The sequence below is a fragment of the Morone saxatilis genome, unplaced genomic scaffold, assembly GCF_004916995.1.
Source record: "Morone saxatilis isolate NCDOM2014 unplaced genomic scaffold, NCSU_SB_2.0 Contig14, whole genome shotgun sequence".
Lineage (NCBI taxonomy): Eukaryota > Metazoa > Chordata > Actinopteri > Moronidae > Morone > Morone saxatilis.
This window is the reverse complement of record NW_023339696.1, coordinates 13,798,940-13,819,145: the sequence shown is the minus strand read 5'-3', so window position 1 is coordinate 13,819,145 and position 20,206 is coordinate 13,798,940. Positions and strand designations below refer to the sequence as shown.

At 40.7% G+C, this 20,206-nt stretch overlaps 3 protein-coding genes across 4 annotated transcripts in view; 2 read left to right on the top strand and 1 right to left on the bottom strand.

The window, feature by feature from the left end:
• Positions 1-7,511: 7,511 nt before the first annotated feature.
• On the bottom strand, positions 7,512-12,115 carry atp5pd (ATP synthase peripheral stalk subunit d). Of its 2 annotated transcripts, none has more exons than XM_035655706.1 (6): positions 11,931-12,115; positions 11,334-11,472; positions 11,052-11,148; positions 10,876-10,947; positions 10,415-10,477; positions 7,512-10,040 (listed from the first exon to the last, which is right to left on the bottom strand). In XM_035655706.1, the coding sequence occupies exons 2-6, from the start codon at positions 11,453-11,455 to the stop codon at positions 9,909-9,911; spliced, it is 486 nt and encodes a 161-aa protein (XP_035511599.1). In that variant the 5' UTR covers positions 11,456-11,472; positions 11,931-12,115; the 3' UTR covers positions 7,512-9,908. The 2 variants fall into 2 exon arrangements, with proteins under 2 accessions (XP_035511599.1, XP_035511600.1); XM_035655707.1 differs by lacking the exon at positions 11,931-12,115 and adding an exon at positions 11,675-11,765.
• Positions 12,116-14,054: 1,939 nt separating this feature from the next.
• Positions 14,055-18,781, top strand: slc16a5b (solute carrier family 16 member 5b). The gene is made up of 4 exons (XM_035655107.1): positions 14,055-14,481; positions 15,945-16,085; positions 16,166-17,017; positions 18,525-18,781. The coding sequence occupies exons 1-4, from the start codon at positions 14,055-14,057 to the stop codon at positions 18,779-18,781; spliced, it is 1,677 nt and encodes a 558-aa protein (XP_035511000.1).
• Positions 18,782-19,682: 901 nt separating this feature from the next.
• The window catches only part of LOC118323357 (medium-chain acyl-CoA ligase ACSF2, mitochondrial-like), a 7,076-nt gene continuing 6,552 nt past the window's right edge, over positions 19,683-20,206 (top strand). Inside the window, exon 1 of the mRNA XM_035655309.1 lies at positions 19,683-19,877. Within this exon, the coding sequence (XP_035511202.1) occupies positions 19,774-19,877 (104 nt within the window). The 5' untranslated portion in view covers positions 19,683-19,773. The remainder of the gene's footprint in view (positions 19,878-20,206) is intronic.

Genomic DNA, 20,206 nt, shown 5'->3' with positions numbered 1-20,206 from the left:
ATCTGGACGTGCAGGTTCGTTCCCAAAGCTTTGAGCCGGGTGACTTCTTGTAAAATACGCCTTCCAAACAATGGAGAAATTAGGTTTTTTAAGACATTTCAAATGGATGAGATGTCCTATTGCTCTTTCTTTGCTGGTTGGAGAAGAATAACAAGATCACTTCCAACCCGGTGAAAGCAAAATTTAGCATGCAAAAAAAGTCAAAAGTAGGTCCCAATGATACCTGCCTCAGGCAATATGTGCGAATGGGGCACGAGTATCTCCAAGCACGGACAAAATGAGCACTCTCCGGCCAGCCTCTCAGAGGACCATCCATGAGGACAGTGGTCTCCAAAACCTGAAGCATGGGTACCCATAAAGGTAGATCTGGCTGAATGAATGATAAAAGCCATGTCAGCAGGGTAAAACTTACCTACATGTGCAAAGAGGCTCCAAAAAAAAAAGGGTGGGAAGTGGGGCAACGGATGGCCCGATGAGTTCTGTACGGCGGACCAAAAGAAGGGTATCACCGTTTCGGAAATCAGCCAGCCCCATGATGTCGCTAAAGGTGGAGTCTATAGTCCCTGTCTCACAAAAAACCACCAACAACCAAAAGAGAACTAAAGTGACTATCACCTCAAACGGTCCTTTCCTCTGCGTCCTCAATGAGACGGGAACTGGGGATACCTGGGTTTAGCCAGTACCATTCTATGATAATCCTTTCATAATCAAAATGTATATTCACTGAAATTATACATATGTACTGTCAATATTGTGATAAAGTCCCTTTAGCCAGAATATACACTTTATATCTATTAATCAATTTATTTCAATTCTACACTACATATATGAGTGGATGGACATGGCAGGCAAAAAAAAACCAAATATCATCTATTTACAGTTCTCTAATATGAGTATTTGCTACTTTTCTATGTTTTATATCATTGTGAACTGAATATTTTTGCGTTTTGGACTCTTGGTACATAAAGACATTCAAAGGCATATTCAGTTGTGAAAACGTTTTGGGTGCTTTGATATTGAAAATAACAATAACAATCAATTAACATTCATTCTGCCACTTTATTTTGATCCACTAGCACTATAAACCCAAAATTTAGATGGACTAGTGGGTAATTTCAGATCAAAATTATTATTCACAGTGTTGCTAACAGGTTATTTCTTTTCTATATTCTCTGCTGGAATAAAACCTACTCATATGATGTGCATTAGCCTTGTCTCCAAGGTTCACCTCAGCCTTGAGCTGGGACCGTCTGTCAGGGTTACACAGAGATTGATATCAGAGAGCTGGAGTGGATTCCTCTGCGTTGGTTCCTGTGGTGATGGGGGTGGCCGTGTGTCAAGGTCAATGTGAAAGGCCTCTTTGTTCCAGCGCAGCACCCTGGTATGAGAGAGAGGACTGAAGACAGACCTGAATACAGCAGCCCTGTGACTGGGCACGCAGCAGAAAGCAGAGAACTCTCCAACCACACTCCAAATTTTGATTGGCATGTACAGCTCTACTCAGGCTCCTTGTTTAAAGGAAGGTTTATTTTCATCACCTCAAATAAAAACACAAGGAACGAGTCAGGTTATTGGAGTTCTTAGCCGCACTGCTACACCAGATGATGCAGCCTACGGGCCAGGCCTGTTAAGATGACATCCAGTTCATGGCCAAGGCTCTTTTTGTCTGCCTTTTCACTTAAACGGAAATGCATCTAGAATGTCTTTCAAGAAGTTGCTCCACATAGACAATTGATTTTCCAGACAGCTCTGTGCATTGAATTGAATGTCTGAATTCCAGCTGAAAGCCAGTGGTCCCGGAATTGTTCACTGGGAAATGCAAACAGAGTTCCTATGGTAACGATGCCTTACTGTGAACCTTCTCGCTCTGGCTTTAAAGAGCTGGAGCCTTGGAGGAGGAGGATGAGGAGGAAGAGGAGGGTCAGTGGGCATTACTTGACTGTTGGGTTCCTTGCTGGTCCAGCTGTCCTTTTTGTCAGACCTCCCTCTCCCCCTCCTCTCAGCTGCCAGTAACAGATGCAGAAAGTCTTCAGGTGGTTCCATTGCAAAGTAATTGATATCTGCATCACTGTCCAGAGTGTTGATGATGTGCTCTGTACTCCGACCTGGATTATAAGCACTGATTGTCAACAAGGGCAGCATTTATCTTCTTGCTCTCTAAAGGATGTATTTTCACTAGATTTGCAACAATTAGTTGATTAAATCGATCAGTCAATCCAAAGAACATTAATCGGCAACTATTTTGATAATCAGTTAATTGTTTAAAGGTCAAGTGTGTAGGATTTTGTCATATTTAGCGGTGCTTCACCTTTCACCTTCCACCAGAGAGAAACGATGGTGGCTGGAAAACACGTGAAAAACGCGAAAGGCCCTATCTAAAATCAGTGTTTGGTTTGTCCGTTCTGGGCTACAGTAGATCTAGTCCACGAAAAGCGACCAGCCGTATTTGTAGATAAAAACGGCTCTTTAAGGTCACAAAAACAGAACAAATCATTCAATGATGATTATACACTAATGAAAACAAGTATTCATTGGTTTAAGCTTCTGAGATGGGAAAACGTCCTGCTTATGAGTAAGATTTTTGGTCATACAAAATAAGATATTTGTAGAAAACATTGACCAGATTTTTTTTGATGTTATAGACCACACAACTGATCAATTCTAAGACAATAATCAGCATTTTGATTAATTGAAAATAATCGTTATTCTCAGACTTAAGTCAAGCATCATGCCATAGTGCTACTTTTATCAGTAAAGACTCAAGGGTGAAGAATTGGCAGTACTAACTGACCTCTGCAAGACAGATCTACGACTATGATACTATTATTATAACATATATATAACAATTATAGTATTTATAAAACTATCCAAAACAAAATAAGATCAAATTAAATTTTAGAAAATGTTTCTTATGACATTTTCATCAGTTATATGCACATGCAATCGGCTGCAACATTATGGGCGAGGTCAGATTTAGCTGTAATACCAGTTGAGAAGGACCAGTTTAAACCAGACGTGAATATGTGGAGTCTTTGTGCTGTCAGTGTGATTCAGTCAGTCATGGTCATCATGTGGGTGGAATTAAAAAAGAGAAAAAAGTACTGTTGAAAACTAAAGTGCACAGTCACTTGTCAGAAAGAAAAAGCAGAGGAGTTGAAGAGCAGGAGGACTCCAGCAGAGAGAAGAGACCTGTGAGCTCAGTGTGGTGGCTAATATTTTATGCTTCTTTGGGAAGTGCTGGAATGTGAGGAATGTGTTGACTTCACACTCACATACACACACACACACACACACGTGCAGCTTCCCCCAGTGCCACTGCCTTGATTAGCTAGAATCAATAGAGTCTCTGTGGTTTTTCTGTGTGTGTGTTAGTGTGTATGCCTGCACTGTGCGCGTGGCCCTAACCCCAGCACACATAAACACACCGCCCCAGCAGCGAGATAGCCGCCACCCACACTCAGCCACAACTCACAGCTGCAGTCCTAACACCTCCAATCTGACACAATACTGCCCTGACACTTCTGTAATGCTGCCCTAACATACTCAAGATAGTTGAAGAATGAAAGAATTATGTAGAATAAAACTCCTTTTCTTATATAATTTATTTAACAACAATGCACTTCAATTTAGGACTGCATTTTCCCTCTATTGTATATTTAATGTTAGTCAAATCACACTACTAATGAGACTATAGTCCTAAAAGTATACAGTGATTTACTCTTAATTTTAATTCCGAAATGCTAATGTTAGCATGCTACCATGCTCACAGGGTCATTGTTAACATGCTTATGTTTTGCAGGTAATGTTTACCAGGCTCATCATCTTAGTTTAGCCTGTTAGCATGCTATTAAATTAGCCCTTAACAAGGTGGGGTTGAGAGGAGCATCAGTTGGTATTGGGCAAATTCACAATCTGACCTGATGACAGGGAAAGATGAACAGTCGGAGGATTGCCAAAGTGATTAGCATTTACCCTTGAATATATGTACCAAATTAAATGGCAATCTGTCTAATAGTTGCTAGTGTGGCTTTTAATAACCCATAGCCTACTGAGCCTAAAATAGTCATTTTTGTATTTGAGTAGCTGAAAATGAGAGATTTTGATATTTTGATTGAATATTAAATAGTTTAATATACAACATACATACAAGTGTTGAGCCAGATAGACATGAACACATCAGAGAGCGAGAGGCAACAAGCCAAAAATAAGGCACCTCACAGAATGCCTATTAATCCCCAGTGGGTCATGAGATTCCCAGGCATGAAATGCCTTGCAGCCGCCTCCTTCTCCCGCCTCTCCCACTGAGGCGGTATGGCAGGATTAAGGACTCTGGTATTGGGTGTCTCTAGCAAAAAGTGATTGCGGGGTCACAGCATGGGCCTGCATGTCTAAATATCAGGTATCAAAGCGGCTCTGGGAATTGCACGCTCCAACTGAGTAAAGTGTGCATCTTCTGCAGTCTTCATCAGATGGTTCGCAGATCAGAGTTGGCTCGTTTTGGATGATGGTAGCCTGTCAAGACAACGTTCCACTCTATCTTAAAGTTGGCAGAGTCTTTTGGGATCACATCCAGTCAAAAACATACAGTAGCAATAGCCAAAGTCTGTTGATGAAAAACACTTATAAAGCCCTTGCATGTGATAGAACACTGCTAAGCTTTATCATGGAAATTCCTCTTTCTTGGCTGATGTCTGTATTATGACTAATTATTTCTGTTTGTGAATGGTGATTTGCTGCTGCTGTCTGTCCCTACAAGACTGTCTCCTTCTTCCTTTTGTCCAACATCGTCCTCTTTTCTTAATGAGTGAATGTGTTCGGCTGCTGTCAGCTCACATGGCTCCCAGAGGCCGCGTCGGGGTGCCCTGTTCGTTCAGCAAACACACCAATGTCCTCCAGAGTGGGGGGTCCTGCTGCAAAGGAGCTGCTGGGAGCCCCCCAATACTCAGCAGCCCAATAACGGAGCAGAATTTGGCTCTGAGGGCGTCAAGCAAACACGCCGCAAATGGCACTTTTATTTACTTGCCTTCACGTCCCCTCCCCCAACATCCTTCATTTACTGGGATCCGTGGTGCCATTTCCAGGAGCCCCATGGCAACAGCAGGCCTTTTGAACAGGGGGACAACTTTCTCATGATGTCACCATGCCATGGTGATTGGGGGTCTGCTGCAAAGAGATGAAGATGTCCAAATGGAACTGATATTTGGATTTTGGTATTGAAGCTTGAACTTGACCTGTGAATCAGGTTTTTAACAATAAAAGTTTGCGAGCTTGTGTGCCAGAATACGGTCAAATAGCTGCGGAAACGCGCTCCCCCCCAGACCTTTTTTGCCATTGTATTTGGGGGGTTGGGGACTGTGTGTTCGACAATTCCTGTGACTTTCTGAAACTGAAAACCACTCGGAGCAACTAAACACTTTTACCTTCCAATGTGGTCGGACAACATGTTGTATACGAACTTTATTCTCTAGCATAACCCAACCCTAAGTGGTATGATGCATCGAAACTTTTCACTCCTCACAATAACAAAAGCTAGTCCTGTCACTATAGCTCTCTTGACTTCATCTTGGCTTTGAATGAGCGTGTTGTTGCTTGCTCTACACAACCTGTCACTCATCAATGCTTGCTTCTTGTCTGATTGTGATAATGCAATCTGCCTGGGCTCCTTTGCTCTCAGGCTTGTCAGATGCAGCGGATCTGCTGTTTGCACAGTCCAATGAGCATCAGTGGCTTTGCCTTGTTGGTGGACTCCTCCCTGGCAACCAGGCTAACCCCCTCTGACCTCTGACCTGTGTTGTGCCCGTTGGATGTGAAGAGGAAAAAAAAAAAGGTTCCTGTCTAAATTCAGCCATTAGAATCTAGAGGAGACGGGGGCGTGCCCTCTAGCCTCTAAAGGAAACGCACATCTCGGGGCATTGTGGGGTGACAAAGATCATCAGCCAATGGCGAGACAAGTGCAGAGCGTGATGGATTGTGTAATTGAACATGTGACGTTTGATGGATGTCTAAATGAGAAGCATAATAGGTTGTGTGATGGATAGGTAGGAAGCGAACACTTAGATTTTCACACAGGAGCGGATGTGGGCTGTTTGGTTTTGGGACAGAGAATGATGGATCGATTTTTGAGGGAGGACGACTCAGCAAAAGAGGGAACGGATCTGTCATACTGCTGTTTAGTTTTTAGATCACTTCTTAGTTATAACCTCCCCTTATGTGAAAAATGGACACATAGTCACACAGCACAGCATGCGCACCAAAGACACATCTATTCAGACTACAACTGAAATGAATTTAACCTGAACTCTATTTTGAATTTTGTAATCGGAAATAAATGGAAACATATAATGAGGTATTAGTGTGAATTCCTATTTTAAAATCATAAAATTAATAATTATGTTTTTGTGGATGATATTCGGCAAAAAAATGAAAGCTGTTAAATAACCAGTGTGTATGATCTAGTGGCATCTAGCTGTGAAGTTGAAGATTGCAACTAATTGAAAACCACTTGCATCTGTATTCGACAACTCGGTAATGAAAACCGGCTGTGAAGTGTGTAAGAGAAATTATGGTGCAAGTGAAACCCGAAAAAATGCGAAAGGTTTGGTTTGTCCGTTCTAGGCTACTGTAGAAACATGGTGGGTCAATATGGCGGCCCTCGTGTGTTGTTTGTAGACAAAAACGACTAATTCTAAGGTGACAAAAACACAATTTCTATATTAAGCTGATTATACATTAATGAAAACACACCTATGAATATCATATTCCATTTCTGCCTATAGATCCTCCTTAATGTTACACACTGGACCTTTAAATCATTTGAATGGGCTTCTTTAACATTGTGAGCACATGTTAAATGGCAATCCAACCCCACAACAACGCTGCCTAACTCAGGATAGCATCAAAGGAATTTAGGGCCTGTCACACACCAGCTTATACATAGCACAGCTCAGCACACACCCCAGTGTCAAATATGGATTAAACACAATTTTCATTCTTGCAAATGCTTCGTTGAATTAAAAAAAACATGTTCATTTCCCTCTGTACGATCCTCAAAATAAAATAATCTCTTTAATTATAGATTCTGGATTACAAGTCAGAGAGGAGCGCTGGGATTTCATTAAAATCATTACTGGTTGTAAACCAGCGTGCTGAGTTCTCGATATGGCAACACTTATCAAGTGGACAAGTGTTGGCAACAGCTGAATGGTCAGCTGGGAAAAGAATGGCTGAGTCCAGGGAAAGTAGAGCTGTAGGGGGTCACACACACACAAACACACGGTTGCATGCATGTAGCTGTTTCACATAGTAGCTTGGCACAGGTGACCCTTAATCAGAGTTCAGACCCCTGTTATGTCGCTAGGGTTAGCTGCACTCCAAGAGGTCAAGGGTCAACCTGATTAATGAACACTGAGGATGTAAATAACTGAAGTCTGTTGAGCTTGTGAGAATGAACATTTGTCAAAGACAAGACAGAAAGAAAATAAAAAGATAAATGAGACCACAAACATGAGAAATGAATAACATATAAAGAATATTTATTTCATCCTCTCGCAGCCTGTTTCAATTCTTTGCTCTACTTGCACTGTTTTCAGTCTGAAGTAGCTTCTAGAGAAAGCTGTTGGCGGGCTGTGTGCTCACATTGCACCGCAGTCACGTCAAGCTTACCCAGTTGCAGAATCATGCGACAAAGCGCTCGCTGGTATGACATAATGTGTATGTTTTCTGGAGGATTATCACCACTCTATTGTGGAATGCATAACATGTCTGAGTGGAAAAATCAAAGAGAGAAGCAATAAGCTAGAGAGTGTGCTGACAGTGGAATTTTGTTTTGCTCGGCTATCTGCTTAAAGAATTCTTAATATTTCACATTTCCAGTCCTGCTGCTATGTTTCTGGCAAAGGTTAATAAAAACAAAAAACTGCTCTATTAGTTGGATCTTGCACATTATACTATTAGATTTGTGCCTAACAAATTGGATCGATGTTCTTGAACTATGTAGCTTATCTTTATGTAGCTGACAAAGCGTGTCGTCATTCAAACTGACAAAACAAATCGAAGTCAGTTACTTGTCATGAGGAATACTACTTCGCCTGCGGAGACAACTGGAGACGCTTTGACATAGCTGAAGAAAAAAACCCTGATGATGTCACAAGAGTTGTCTAGGTTTAGACTTGCTTGATTTTTAACACAAAGCCTGTGCTATAAACCGGGCCCGGGAAGTTTGAAAAACATGGGCACTTAGCAGGAGAGGAGGGTCTTATGAAAGATGCTATCAAGTTGCATTCTGGAAACTGTAAGATCCATTGTTTTTGGGAGCTTGATGCACATTAGGGACTGAAACTCAGGATATCTCCTGCTTTGATCTTGGCCTTTATATATTTCATAAACTTGTTTCTAGCAGGTTGCACAACTTTGTGGAAGTGCAATACTAAATCATTGGTGTACTAACTTAATCCAAGATGTAAATAAGTACACAGAAACTTAAAAAAAAAAAAATATATATATATATATATATAGAAATTGAATTTCACAAATATATGCACCTTGGGCTCAACTGTTAAGCAGTTTCCCTTCAGTGTTAAAGAAATAGATGCAAGTTATTTTCACTTTTGTAATTTTTGGCATTTGTCCTAAAACACTGCATCAGGGAATCTTTTAGTTTTACTAGTATAAAAAAGAACATCAAAGGCAATTGTACTTATTTCACTTCATTCTTCATTCATCTGTTATAACTTACCCGTTGCTGATCTAAAATATGACCTCTCAGGCTATTTTGACTTAAAAAGAAAAAAATGTACACTTGCAAATTCAGTGTCCTTGTGTCCTTATTCTAACTCAAGCCTAAATAAATGGATTTTAGCTGGATTTAAAGACAAGGTTCACAGATCTGTCTTAACAAGAGAGATGCTGCCCCCCGCAGGCCAAAAGTGTATCTCTACCACTGCGGTAAACGGTGCGTCCTCAGACAATGACAAAGTTGAGGCCAGATCACATTCCTCTACTTATCACAATTATGCCTGCACCGATGGGGAGCGAGTTATGTACAGTATTAGCCCACAAACCAAAAGCCATAATAACAGTGCAATGAGAGCACAGAAAGTAGTCTTTATGTATAAAGTCTCTCTCCAATCCCAGGGAGACCACTCATATTTCCAGCTGTGGTGAAATGTAGATTTATGCTGTAGTCATAACAAAGCCTGAACAAGACTGACACTGCATAATAAAAGGGCTGGAGCTGTGATCATTTGTACTGCAGACATACTGCCCGCACGCTGATGGATGACTTGAATCTGTCTAATGTAACAGTGGAAGTATCCAATACAATATGGTGTCAACTGTAGCGTGTGAGGCCGTGCCTACCTGCAGACATGTGTAAATACACAAAAAAGAAGACTGACAACTACAAGTGGCTGTCCCAAAGACAACAGTGACGCCAAGAGGAAAGGAAACCAAACTCTGCTTTCTGCTGAGAGTGATCTGGCCGAGTGTGTACTTAAAAACTCATCAGTGTATCCACAAGGGTTAGATTTTCAGTGAGTGTTGGAAGATATTTCATACCAAATTTAGAAAGAAAACACAGTCCGACAGATCAAGTTCAGTTCATGACGCCTGGGAAGAAATCCAGTAATAAAATAACAGTTGTTTTGCCTGTGAGGGGTCTATGAGGTTGTTTATAATGGGCCTGTGAACACGGACAACTCTTTAACTCTTTTTACTGATCACAGAAAGCAGGAAAGTTGTGCCATACTTTCGAGATTTACTTTCAGAAATGACTTACAAAAACAAGTACTTCCAAGTTTTGTCATTGTTGTCATTTTGTAAACTATGGACTGAAACGACTGTAATACCCATACTGTACAGGTCTTCCTCGGTGGAAGATGATTTAGAATAATCAGGTCAGGGTGGTACATTTACAGATCAGCAATGGGTTTGTGTGGCCAGTAGGGATATTTCTCTTTGTCCAGCTTTGTTTCTGGGAAAGTATCGTTCAGGTCTTCGATGGTCATCTGATCGAAGGGAATCATGTTCTTGAATTTGTCAAGCTGGGGAAGGAAGAGCAGAGGATCAGGATTCAAATTAGAGTTTTGATTAAGTGTTTCAAGTAGAATCAGGTAAATGAAGACAGTGAACCAGATTTTTCTGTAGGAGTCTATCACACTCATCTGATGCACACAAAAACTACAGACAGCAGGCAATAATAAATATAAAAACCGTAAACGCACACACAATTTTGAATTAAAATCTATCCACTGTACCTGCTTCAGTAGAAGTGAATGGGAGAGTGAATATTTGTAGGAAGGAAGTGTAACGTGACCATATGTGTACTCTCCAGGATCCAGTTTATAGATTTGTGTGCAAGACAATTTTCGGCAGCTGTATTAAAAAATAGACACAGGGGTTGATGATGAATTCCTACCTCTTTTTGATATTTGGCGACACAAGCTTTGGATGCTTCAATGTAGGCAGCAGCGCTTTTGTTCTGGGAGACAAAGAGACAAAACAAACAATTCATTTGCAATGAGTTTTTAAATAAAAGTTTGTGCGCACAACAAAAATCCATTGCCACTACTTTGTACAGATAATGAATCTATAAAAATAAGTTATAGCTATCTGGTTCCATCGCTGTGATTGCTGGTGTTTGTGAACAACCACATCTATGTTTCAGAAGTGTTTAAAATTGCTCTGACTGCACTTAATCCACAAACACAGTGTGGTACTTTTATATATCTTTGAGGACAAGTGTCAAGTATCAAAATGAATGCTGCTTTTCAAAAGGTTTTCATCACATGCTTGTGTTAATGGGCCATGCGGAAACATAAAATAAGGAAATTACAGTCACTGTTCTAGCCGAAACATCTAGACACAGTTAACACTCACCGCTTCTGCCTCCTGAGCGTTGATGAGAGCTGTCTGGGTGTCTACAGGCTCAGGAACCGTCAGTGTGTTGAACTGAGAGGACATGTTTAATCACACATCTATTCAAACACTTAAAATCAGTATTACATAATCAGATTTGCTGGTAAGAGATAGTTCACTTCATGATCTTCCCTTACCTTCTTTTCAAACTCATCCACCATGCCTGCTTTAGCCACTGCAGACCTGTAGTAGCTCCAGTCAATGGCGGGGGGTTTCTCTGGCAGAGAGGCGAGCCTGTGAATAACACAGATCATCTGGTTACAAACCTGCTCTGAACCCAGGAGCTTCTTGCTTTACCAACATTTTGTGGATATAACCCCTGCTACATTTGCAGACACTCAATGCTGCACCACTGTTACACCTTTAGAGAGAATATTTCTCATTGTTTGAGCATGACATTTGATGAAATGGGCATGTACTTTGCAGAAATAGCATCACTCCGTGTCTTCAGGCTGTTAAACATGGTCCTCTGGTTGGGCGGCACCCTCTCTGCAAAAGCCAGCCAGTCGATGGACTTCAGTGCAGCTCGTTTGCCAGCCATGTTTCAGGGTGTGTTCACTGGACAGGACAGAAAAACAACCGAGATTAACCTTTTACTCATAATGTCAATGGCTTGGTCACTTAAATGACCTTGTTTTTGTTGATATTGCCCTGAATAAGCCTATGTTTGCCCCATTTGGTTGCACAGATATTTAAGCATGGCCCCGAGTCTTACCCTCTTTTAAACTGACAGCAAACTAATTGTTACTTAACGCCTTACCGCTTAGAAATTAACGTTATATTATTACTTTGTGTCCTTCCCCACGATTCTCTGGTTTGGTCTGACTGATGGGAGAATTACAGTTATCAAACACAGCTAACGTTAGGTCAGAACAACACCGCCGACAGACTCAGTATGAACTCTAAACAGTCGATTTAACATTATTGTCACGGTGTTACATGTTGTAAACTAATCTGCTACACTTCTCCTGGATTACATCTTAAAGCATCTTGAATATTTGAGCAATATGTCATACCGTCAGTGGGACACAACTCCTCTGAACTGCTGACAGCCGATCGGAAGCGGAAATAAGTTAACTGTTAGCGTTAACTGACCAGTAAATTGCATAATTCTTGATATAATAACGCACGAATCATGTTTTGTCAAAGAAATCCTCGTTTACGGAGATTTCAACTGTAAACGACACGTTTTTATTATTTGGTGGTTGACAATACCAGAAACAGTCTCACTTCGTTGTTTTATTTTGAAAGGTTTTACAGGAACTGGACGATAGACTGTGTAATACAAAATGGACGCTAGGTGGAGCCAACGGTTAGCTAACTGAAAGATACTTTTAAGGATATAAAATACTCAGAGGATGTAAATACAGTGCATTTATGAATGATTGTGTACAGTAAAAGTGGCAGACAATGTATTCTTTTTTCGTTTCTGATCGCTTTATTGTAAAAATATAACACACATTATTTTATAATAACACATAATATGTTATCTTTAAGATACCGTACTGTTACTTCCGGTAGTAACCTTCAAAATAAAACAACCAACCGCCCAAGAATGTAGCATTAACTTAAATAGAGTTGGTTAAAACATTCACAAAGATAATTTTTATACAGTATAAACTGGTTTAACTGGAATGCAATACATGATGCAGAGGTTTATATTGTTTGCTAAAAAAAAATGCAAAGTATCAATGCAGATAACAGTAAGATTAGTACTCCATTTTGAATACCTAAAGATGATAGTAACTTAATAGTTTCTGTAGTACCTGTCAATACTAATATCTACTGTTCACACTGAGGATTGTAAAGTTACTGTCTCAGTTGACTTAGAAAATGTTTGTCACTATTATACTTTATTGTTGTTGTTGAAAATCTCCTCCGGTATGAGATTCCCTGTCAGTCTCTAGCTTGATACAGCCGCCTACTCATTAGAGAGCGGTAAGGTCCACCTGGTGAGAGGTTCAGGTGCTGTTGGATGTCAAAGAAAGCTGTTGACCCCACTGAGATGAGCTTTAACACAAAGAGTGAAAGAAAAGGACGTCGAGGAACGGAAAGCCAGAAGGTAAGATGACTCAACAAATAGATTAAAAAAAAGTTATATAGATGTAGATATAAATAGGCTATTAAATGTATTTTTAACATTGACTAAGATGACTGCTTGGTCATTTATGATCTAAGGGATAGGTTGATCAATTAGCCTGTTGTTTGTTTTTTTAAATAGTTAATTTATATTCTAGACTGAATGACTTTAAATAAATAAATAACAACAACTATAACAATAATAATAATTGTGTATATAACTTTTCTTAACAACGTTATTAAGGGGAAAAGAAAAAGCAAACAATAAAAGCAAAGGCAAATGCGAATAAAAACAAGATAATTAAAAAAAAATGATTAAAAAAGTTAAAAGGGAGAATATGAAATTGCTATGATGAAAAGGTAAAAACACAAGAAACTTATCACCTAACTATGCATTCAAGCTTTATTATAAAACAGTGTTTCCAGGCATGAGAGGCTGTTGCATTTACAGTAGGCGTGCAGTTCCCATTTATTTTGCTTAATTTTCTCAGGACTTTAAAGGGGGGGCTGGGTTTACACAGTCACCATGGAGATAAATGTGCTTGGATGAAATTGTCCTCATATAATAGGTTTACAACCAAAGTGTGGGCTAAGATGACATGATGGTCGTCAGTTGTTATTATACTTTTAATTAAAACCTGATAGCAGGCTGTTGTGCCACTCTGAATGTATTCCAGTTCACCCAGTCCGATGGAATTATGTTTGTACAGACGAACTGTGATAATCTGAACTAGATAAACAATAATAATTGCACTGAGACTGTAACCTGAAACAAGAACCCTACGTCTTTTAGTGCTGGAGAAAAGTATCTTATAGAATTAACAAATTAGATCACAATCCTAATGCTGCCATTCATTTGTTATATATGGTTCTTTCTCATTTCATCCCTCTCCTGTCCCTCTTTCCAGGGAGGACACAGAGGACACGTGTCCAATCTTGTTTCTTGGATTTAACAATCTAAGTTTGACTTATGCAATTACAAACAAAATCTGACTTTTTATGACCCTGTCTCTGTCTTATGTCCAACAGAGGAAGAAGTTCTAAGAGCAGCAGTGTGCAAAATGACTCAGGTGGTGGAGGACCAGACACCAGACACAAAAACCAGCCACTGCCAAAAAGATAATGCTTTATTCTGGAGGGAAAGCCATAATGCTGTTCAGTGTGTCAAAGAAGTGGAGAAGTGGCCTTCAGAGTCAGAAATACAACACAGTGATTCAGAGGAGGAAAACCAAGAGGAAGAGGAGTCCACCTCCTGTCCCACTGATGCTATGCAGGTGGGTGACCCGGCTGAACGCAACCATCTGGCTGCACCCGACGGAGGCTGGGGCTGGGTGGTGCTCGTAGCCACCATGTTGGTTCTGTCTCTTACGCTGGCGTTCCCCTCATGCATCGGTATCTTCTACACAGACCTGCAAACAGAGTTCAACGCCACCAACACAGAGACCTCCTGGGTGCCGGCCATCATGACCGCCACGCTGCATGCTGGAGGTATAGGGACCAAATCTGTAGATCCCACAGTAACTGTGTGTGTGCATGTGTCACCTTTATCTTTCCCTTCCATTGAAATGTAACACACACACAGGCAGATCTTTTTATTGAGAAAGGCAACAGTGAGTCAGGCTACGGTCGCGATGAGTTCAGGGTCAGCCAGGAGCCCATTGTTCTTGTGCAGGAGAGATTATTTGTCTTCTGTCTGCCTGCCTCCGTTAAAATATTTCTCCTGGACTACTTGTTGGGAACAAGTTCAGTGTGAAAAATATATTAAACAAGACTAGCTGAAGCTTCCCTAGTACCCCCTCGAGGCAGCAGTGCTTACGCTCAAAGGTGTTAGACGGAACAAGAAACACTTTATTATTCATACAGCCTAACCGGGAATGGGGCTAGATAAGTAGAGTTTGTTCTAGAAAACACCACAGTGGCTGTTAAATTAAAAATTTGTATCCCCTTTGGAGCATTTACAGAAAGTTTAACAGTCTGTCAATCACATTATGAGATATCCTGTGTGCCAAGCTGATATTTTCACTTGGATGTTGGCATAAAGCATGTGGAGTGTAAAAAATCTGACGAGTTCATCCTCTGTGGAGCATTAATGTATTTAGCATTATGTATTTTCACCTGCCTGTAGAACATAAAAGATGTTAGGTAATTAATTAAGGAGATTTTTTTTTAACGTCTATATCATAGTGGGAAAGGAGTCATAAAAGCCTGACGAATGGAGATGGGACATCAAAGACCTGAAAAGCCCACTAATCTGATTTAGATGTCGACTTCATTTGATAAGTCTGTGCTTAAGTAATGTATTTGGCGTTATTAATGTTCTGTGAGTCAGGAAATGGATTTCTGTAATTCATTTTTGCAGCATATTTTCCAAATTTTGGCAAGAGAAGAAAGCAGATATCACCAGTGTGTTTTGTATCTGAGAACATATCAGAGATGAGAGGAAATTAATTTGGCCCTGTTTTTTGGTTCTTTTTTTGTGAGGCCTCATTTCACTGTTCAAAAATAATAGATGTATGCAAATCAGGTTGATTTGTTGTGCTAATAAGGACATTGTTTTACTGTGAAGCTTTCTGTGAATGTGAGCCTGTCGATTTGTATTTGAAAAGATTATCATAAAATTTGATATTACTTGTTTTAGTGATAATGCGTCATAATCGGGTTATAAAAATGAACGCTGTCGCTTTGTGACACAGATCACAGTCGGGATATTGTCAGTTTATACTGATTGGAGTGTTTTTTTTAATTATTTGTTTTACTTCCATTGTTTTGAGTAATAGGTGTGATCCTGTATTTAATCATGTAAAGGATGATAATAATTGATTTGTATGAAAGATTTACAATGACTGAAATGGTTGTTTGCACCTGTATTTATATATTTGTATTTCCTTTTAATGGATTTATATTGAGTTTAAATTGTCTGTATTTGAAACTTTTGTCCCATTTCTCCCCAGGCCCTTTATGCAGCATGTTAGTGGAGCGCTTTGGTTGCCGGGCAACAGTGATGGTGGGCGGGCTCTTAAGTGGACTGGGCATGGCCTTTTCAGCCCTGGCCAGGACCATCACCGATATATACATCACTAGCGGCATCACAGGTGAGGGGCTGCACACACCCACAAACCCACTCTTCCACCAACATAAAGGCTCATCAGACTCTCTCTCTTCTCCTCCGCAGGACTGGGTTTCTGCTTTTCCTTCCAGCCCTCAGTGACTATTATGGGTCAGTACTTTGAGCGACGCCGTGTCTTTGCTAATGCCCTGTCATCCACTGGCACTGCTGTGGGCCTGAGTAGTTTACCCCTGATTTCCAATGCCCTGCTCAGTCAGTTTGGCTGGCGTGGCAGCTTCCTGATTCTGGGCGGGGTGCTGCTGAACTGCTGTGTGTGTGGGGCAGTGATGAGGCCCATTGCATCAGGACCAAACAAACCCAGACACTCTCCGGTTTCAGATAAACCACACAACTTATCTCTGCAGCAGGAGACAAAAGGGCTAAAAGACAGCGTAAAGACTGCTCTTCGTGGCTTTATAGCATTCCTACACAGACATATGGCCTTTGACCTGCTGGTGAGTAATGCTCGCTATTGTGCTTATGCAGTGGGTGTGACCTGGATGACACTGGGTTGTGTGGTGCCTCTGGTCTATCTGGTGCCTTATGCTACTCATCATAACATTGAGATAGACTGTGCTGCCTTCCTGATGTTCATCCTGGGCTTGGTGAACATCACAGTGCGACCTACGGCTGCCCTGGTCTTGGGCATGCCACGCTTCAGAGACAGCAGCAGTTTTGTGTACGTGTTTGCTGGAGCTGTGCTTGTGAACGGGCTGAGTAACTGCATCTGTGGGGCATCGGCCTCCTTTGAAGCTCTCCTGGTGTACGTGGTGATCTATGGTCTGTCCATGAGCGTGGCCGGCTCACTGCTCTATACCGTGCTGATGGACATGGTGGAGATGAGCCGCTTCCCCTCAGCCCTCGGACTTCTCTGTATGCTGGAAAGTGGAACGCACCTAATTGGTCCACCCCTAGCAGGTACAAACACATACTCATACACACTCATACACATGTGGGTTATGCTGTTTGTTAGCCAAGCTAGCGGCATCTCTAGGGGTCAAGTGATCTTCACCTTTTGGTTTTGAGTGAAATGTCTCCATGAAATTTGGTACACACTTTTAGTTTTGCCTCAGGATTAATAGTATAAACTGTGGTGATCCCCTGACTTTGCATCTAGTGCCTTCTGTCATAATCTTCAGTTTGTGCAAAACATTGGCTCATGGATGGATTATTGAATGGGCCTGCAGAGAAAATTGAACAAAAACAGATGCAAAACAACCACAAAGACACAATAACATCTTTTTTACACTTTTTGGTCTGAGGGACTTGTTCCTATGTAGGAGGGGTGGAGGGCCTTTTAGGAACAATTTGTGCTCTGAGTTAAATGCCAAGGTTAGCATGCTAATCATCTTAGTTTGTTGTTAAATTAAGCACCTAAACACAAGTACAGAGGAGGCAGACGGGAATTAGTTTTGCACGTATTTGGTCATCAAATGAAAGCATGGATGGATTATGGGGCAATGGGTCCCTGGGCACAGACATGTAAGTACCCCTAACCGGCCCCGAATAAAAATGTCAAATCAAAATAGGCCTTTAGACAGACTATATGATCACTGAAGGTAACAACAAAAATGACGAAGCTGAGTATGGTCTTTGTTTTTTGCACCATAAGCAGTATTAAAACTGAGGGACAGTAGTAGGCAACAAAATTGGAAAATTTCAAATAGGGCAGTTTTTATTGCAGTGCTACTGTATACAGGGGTTATTTGTGTTCTGGTTTGGTTTCCCTCAGTGTCGTGTTTGTTAAGACTGGTAATTTGTTATATTGTGTTCCAAGTTACATGCCGTCTTTATTAGAACAGGAGCTGTGCAGCTCTTCATGTGCCATCCTCCCTAAGGGCCACAGTGAGGAGGGGCAGTGGCGGGGGCTGCTTCAGTGTGTGTCGCTCAGTCAGCTTTTTTCTCCACAAAACCAGCCTAGAGAAAAGATGAGCACATCCAAGCACATAAGGTGCTAGCTTGTGTTTCCACTACCATGGCAACCAACATGTGACCTCTTCTGCAGCTGGTCAGTTTGTTGTGGGATGATGGAGATCTTAGTGTTCCCCACAAAAAATGAAGATCAGCTACTGCCACAGATGAATAGTGGGCACCCACACTCATCTATCCACTCTGTTGTTGTATTTCTTAAATACACTGAAAGCAAATCCACACATGTGAAGAAGTCTGTTTTACAAACCAAATGAGCAAATACTTTTTGACAAACTTTCACAAACCATCAAATTGTGGCAGTTATACATTATCTTATGAGTTTTGGCGATTTACCTCTTTTATGTAAACATTTTATTTACATAAATTGTAATGAAGTTTCCACATGTGCACTGTTATTTTCTGTTTGTTTGTAAGAAAATGTTTTTTTTCTACTTCGTTGGCTAACTAAGTTTTACATCCATCTATCCCATGACGCTCCTTTTGCATTTCTCAGGCATGTTGGTGGACTATACAGGCCAGTATTCGTATGTCTTCTACGCGTGCAGTGTGTGTGTATCCACTGCCAGCGTCTTTCTCGTGGGCTTCTTCTATTTCCTGGACAGTAAGCGAGATGACAAGGAGAAGAAGAAGAGCATGAAGACGCTGTCAGATCTCTATCAGAAGCCTGGTGTCATTCTGGACCCTGACTGCCAGTACGTCTCCTCAAAACGACGAGCATCAGGAAACACAGTGTATGTTACCAGTGTGTGATATATGGACATAACGTCCAACAAGAGTATGGCATTTATATTCACCAGTTTATAGGTAAAATTGCTTAGCTTTTTTAATATTATTTTTTCATAACAATGTGTCACTACAGTGGGTTAACTTTGACATTAATATTCTATACTGTGAATGTATTCATTTTGCATACATTTACCTTTTCACTGTGACAAACTCAGTGCCCTTCTACATGAACAAGTTTGGTGTTATGAATAAAAGTTTCTTGTTTTGTACAATGTGTACATTTTTTTCTCACTCTGTCTTTGGAATATTTGGTTTCTGTAATAATAGAAATGTAATACAATTATATTAATAAGGGGTGTTCATTTCCCTGTTCTTTTTCAGGAGATCATATCCTGTGTCCTGTAGGTGGCACTGCAGGCTCCATCATGTGAAGCTGTCATTCTAACCAACATTTTGTTCAGTGTGAGAAACTGTCAGTATTTACCTATCAGTGTCATAATCTGACAAATATTGCTACACATGTCCCATAGGACCTCTTTTATACCTCAAAGTATGACTGATTGTAGGCGTCTCATAAAGATGTTTCAGGGATTACATCGAGCCACATTTTTCTGTGACACAAGTGTAGTGTGAACTTTTTTAATTTTGCTGGATCATGTTTGTTAGCAGCTCCTTGTCTCTTGCTTTTTGAGTTTGGACGTTATACATATTTTGTTTTTCACACCACTGAGGCAGGAGAATGAATCTATGAGTCTAAAAACACACTCGAACTCTATTCTGAAAGTAACTCTGAAAGTGTGTGAAACGGCCAAATGGTAAAGGAACTCTTACCTCCCAGCCAATGAGGTTTAGTTGAAGTTAAAGATTACACATGCAGTGATAAAATCCAGCTAAAGCAAAGAGACGCAGCAGAGAACCCAGTCATTTGTTGTCAAGCCCCACTATCCTCTAAGTAGATATATCCAGACACTATTAGATCCAGTTAAAACAGACTGACTGTGTGATACTTAAGACCAATGTCAGCACTAATTTCTTCCTCACTGCTAAGGTCCTGTGTGTATGGACTCCAACACAGGAAGACTTGGACATTATGCAGCACGAGTTTGCTCCAGTGGTGTCGGTAAGTTTATGCTCTTCATGTTCATGGGTCAAATGGTGTGGAACACAGAGTCAGTCCCACATTTATTGAAGATGTCTGTGTTCCTTTAAAGTCTGTAATGGTTTAATGCAAAATGGGTTGGCTTTCAGTCAATGATGAAAAATTGGTAATGCCTAACCCGGAAGTTAAGGTTGACAAGCATTGTTTATTAAGCACAGCTGATTTTTGCACCATTCTTCAATCCACACCAGTGTTGGGCTAGTTACTCCAAAGATTATTTATTATTATTATATTTACATTACTTATTACTCCCTGCCAACAGTAATTAGTTACACTACTACTTATATTAC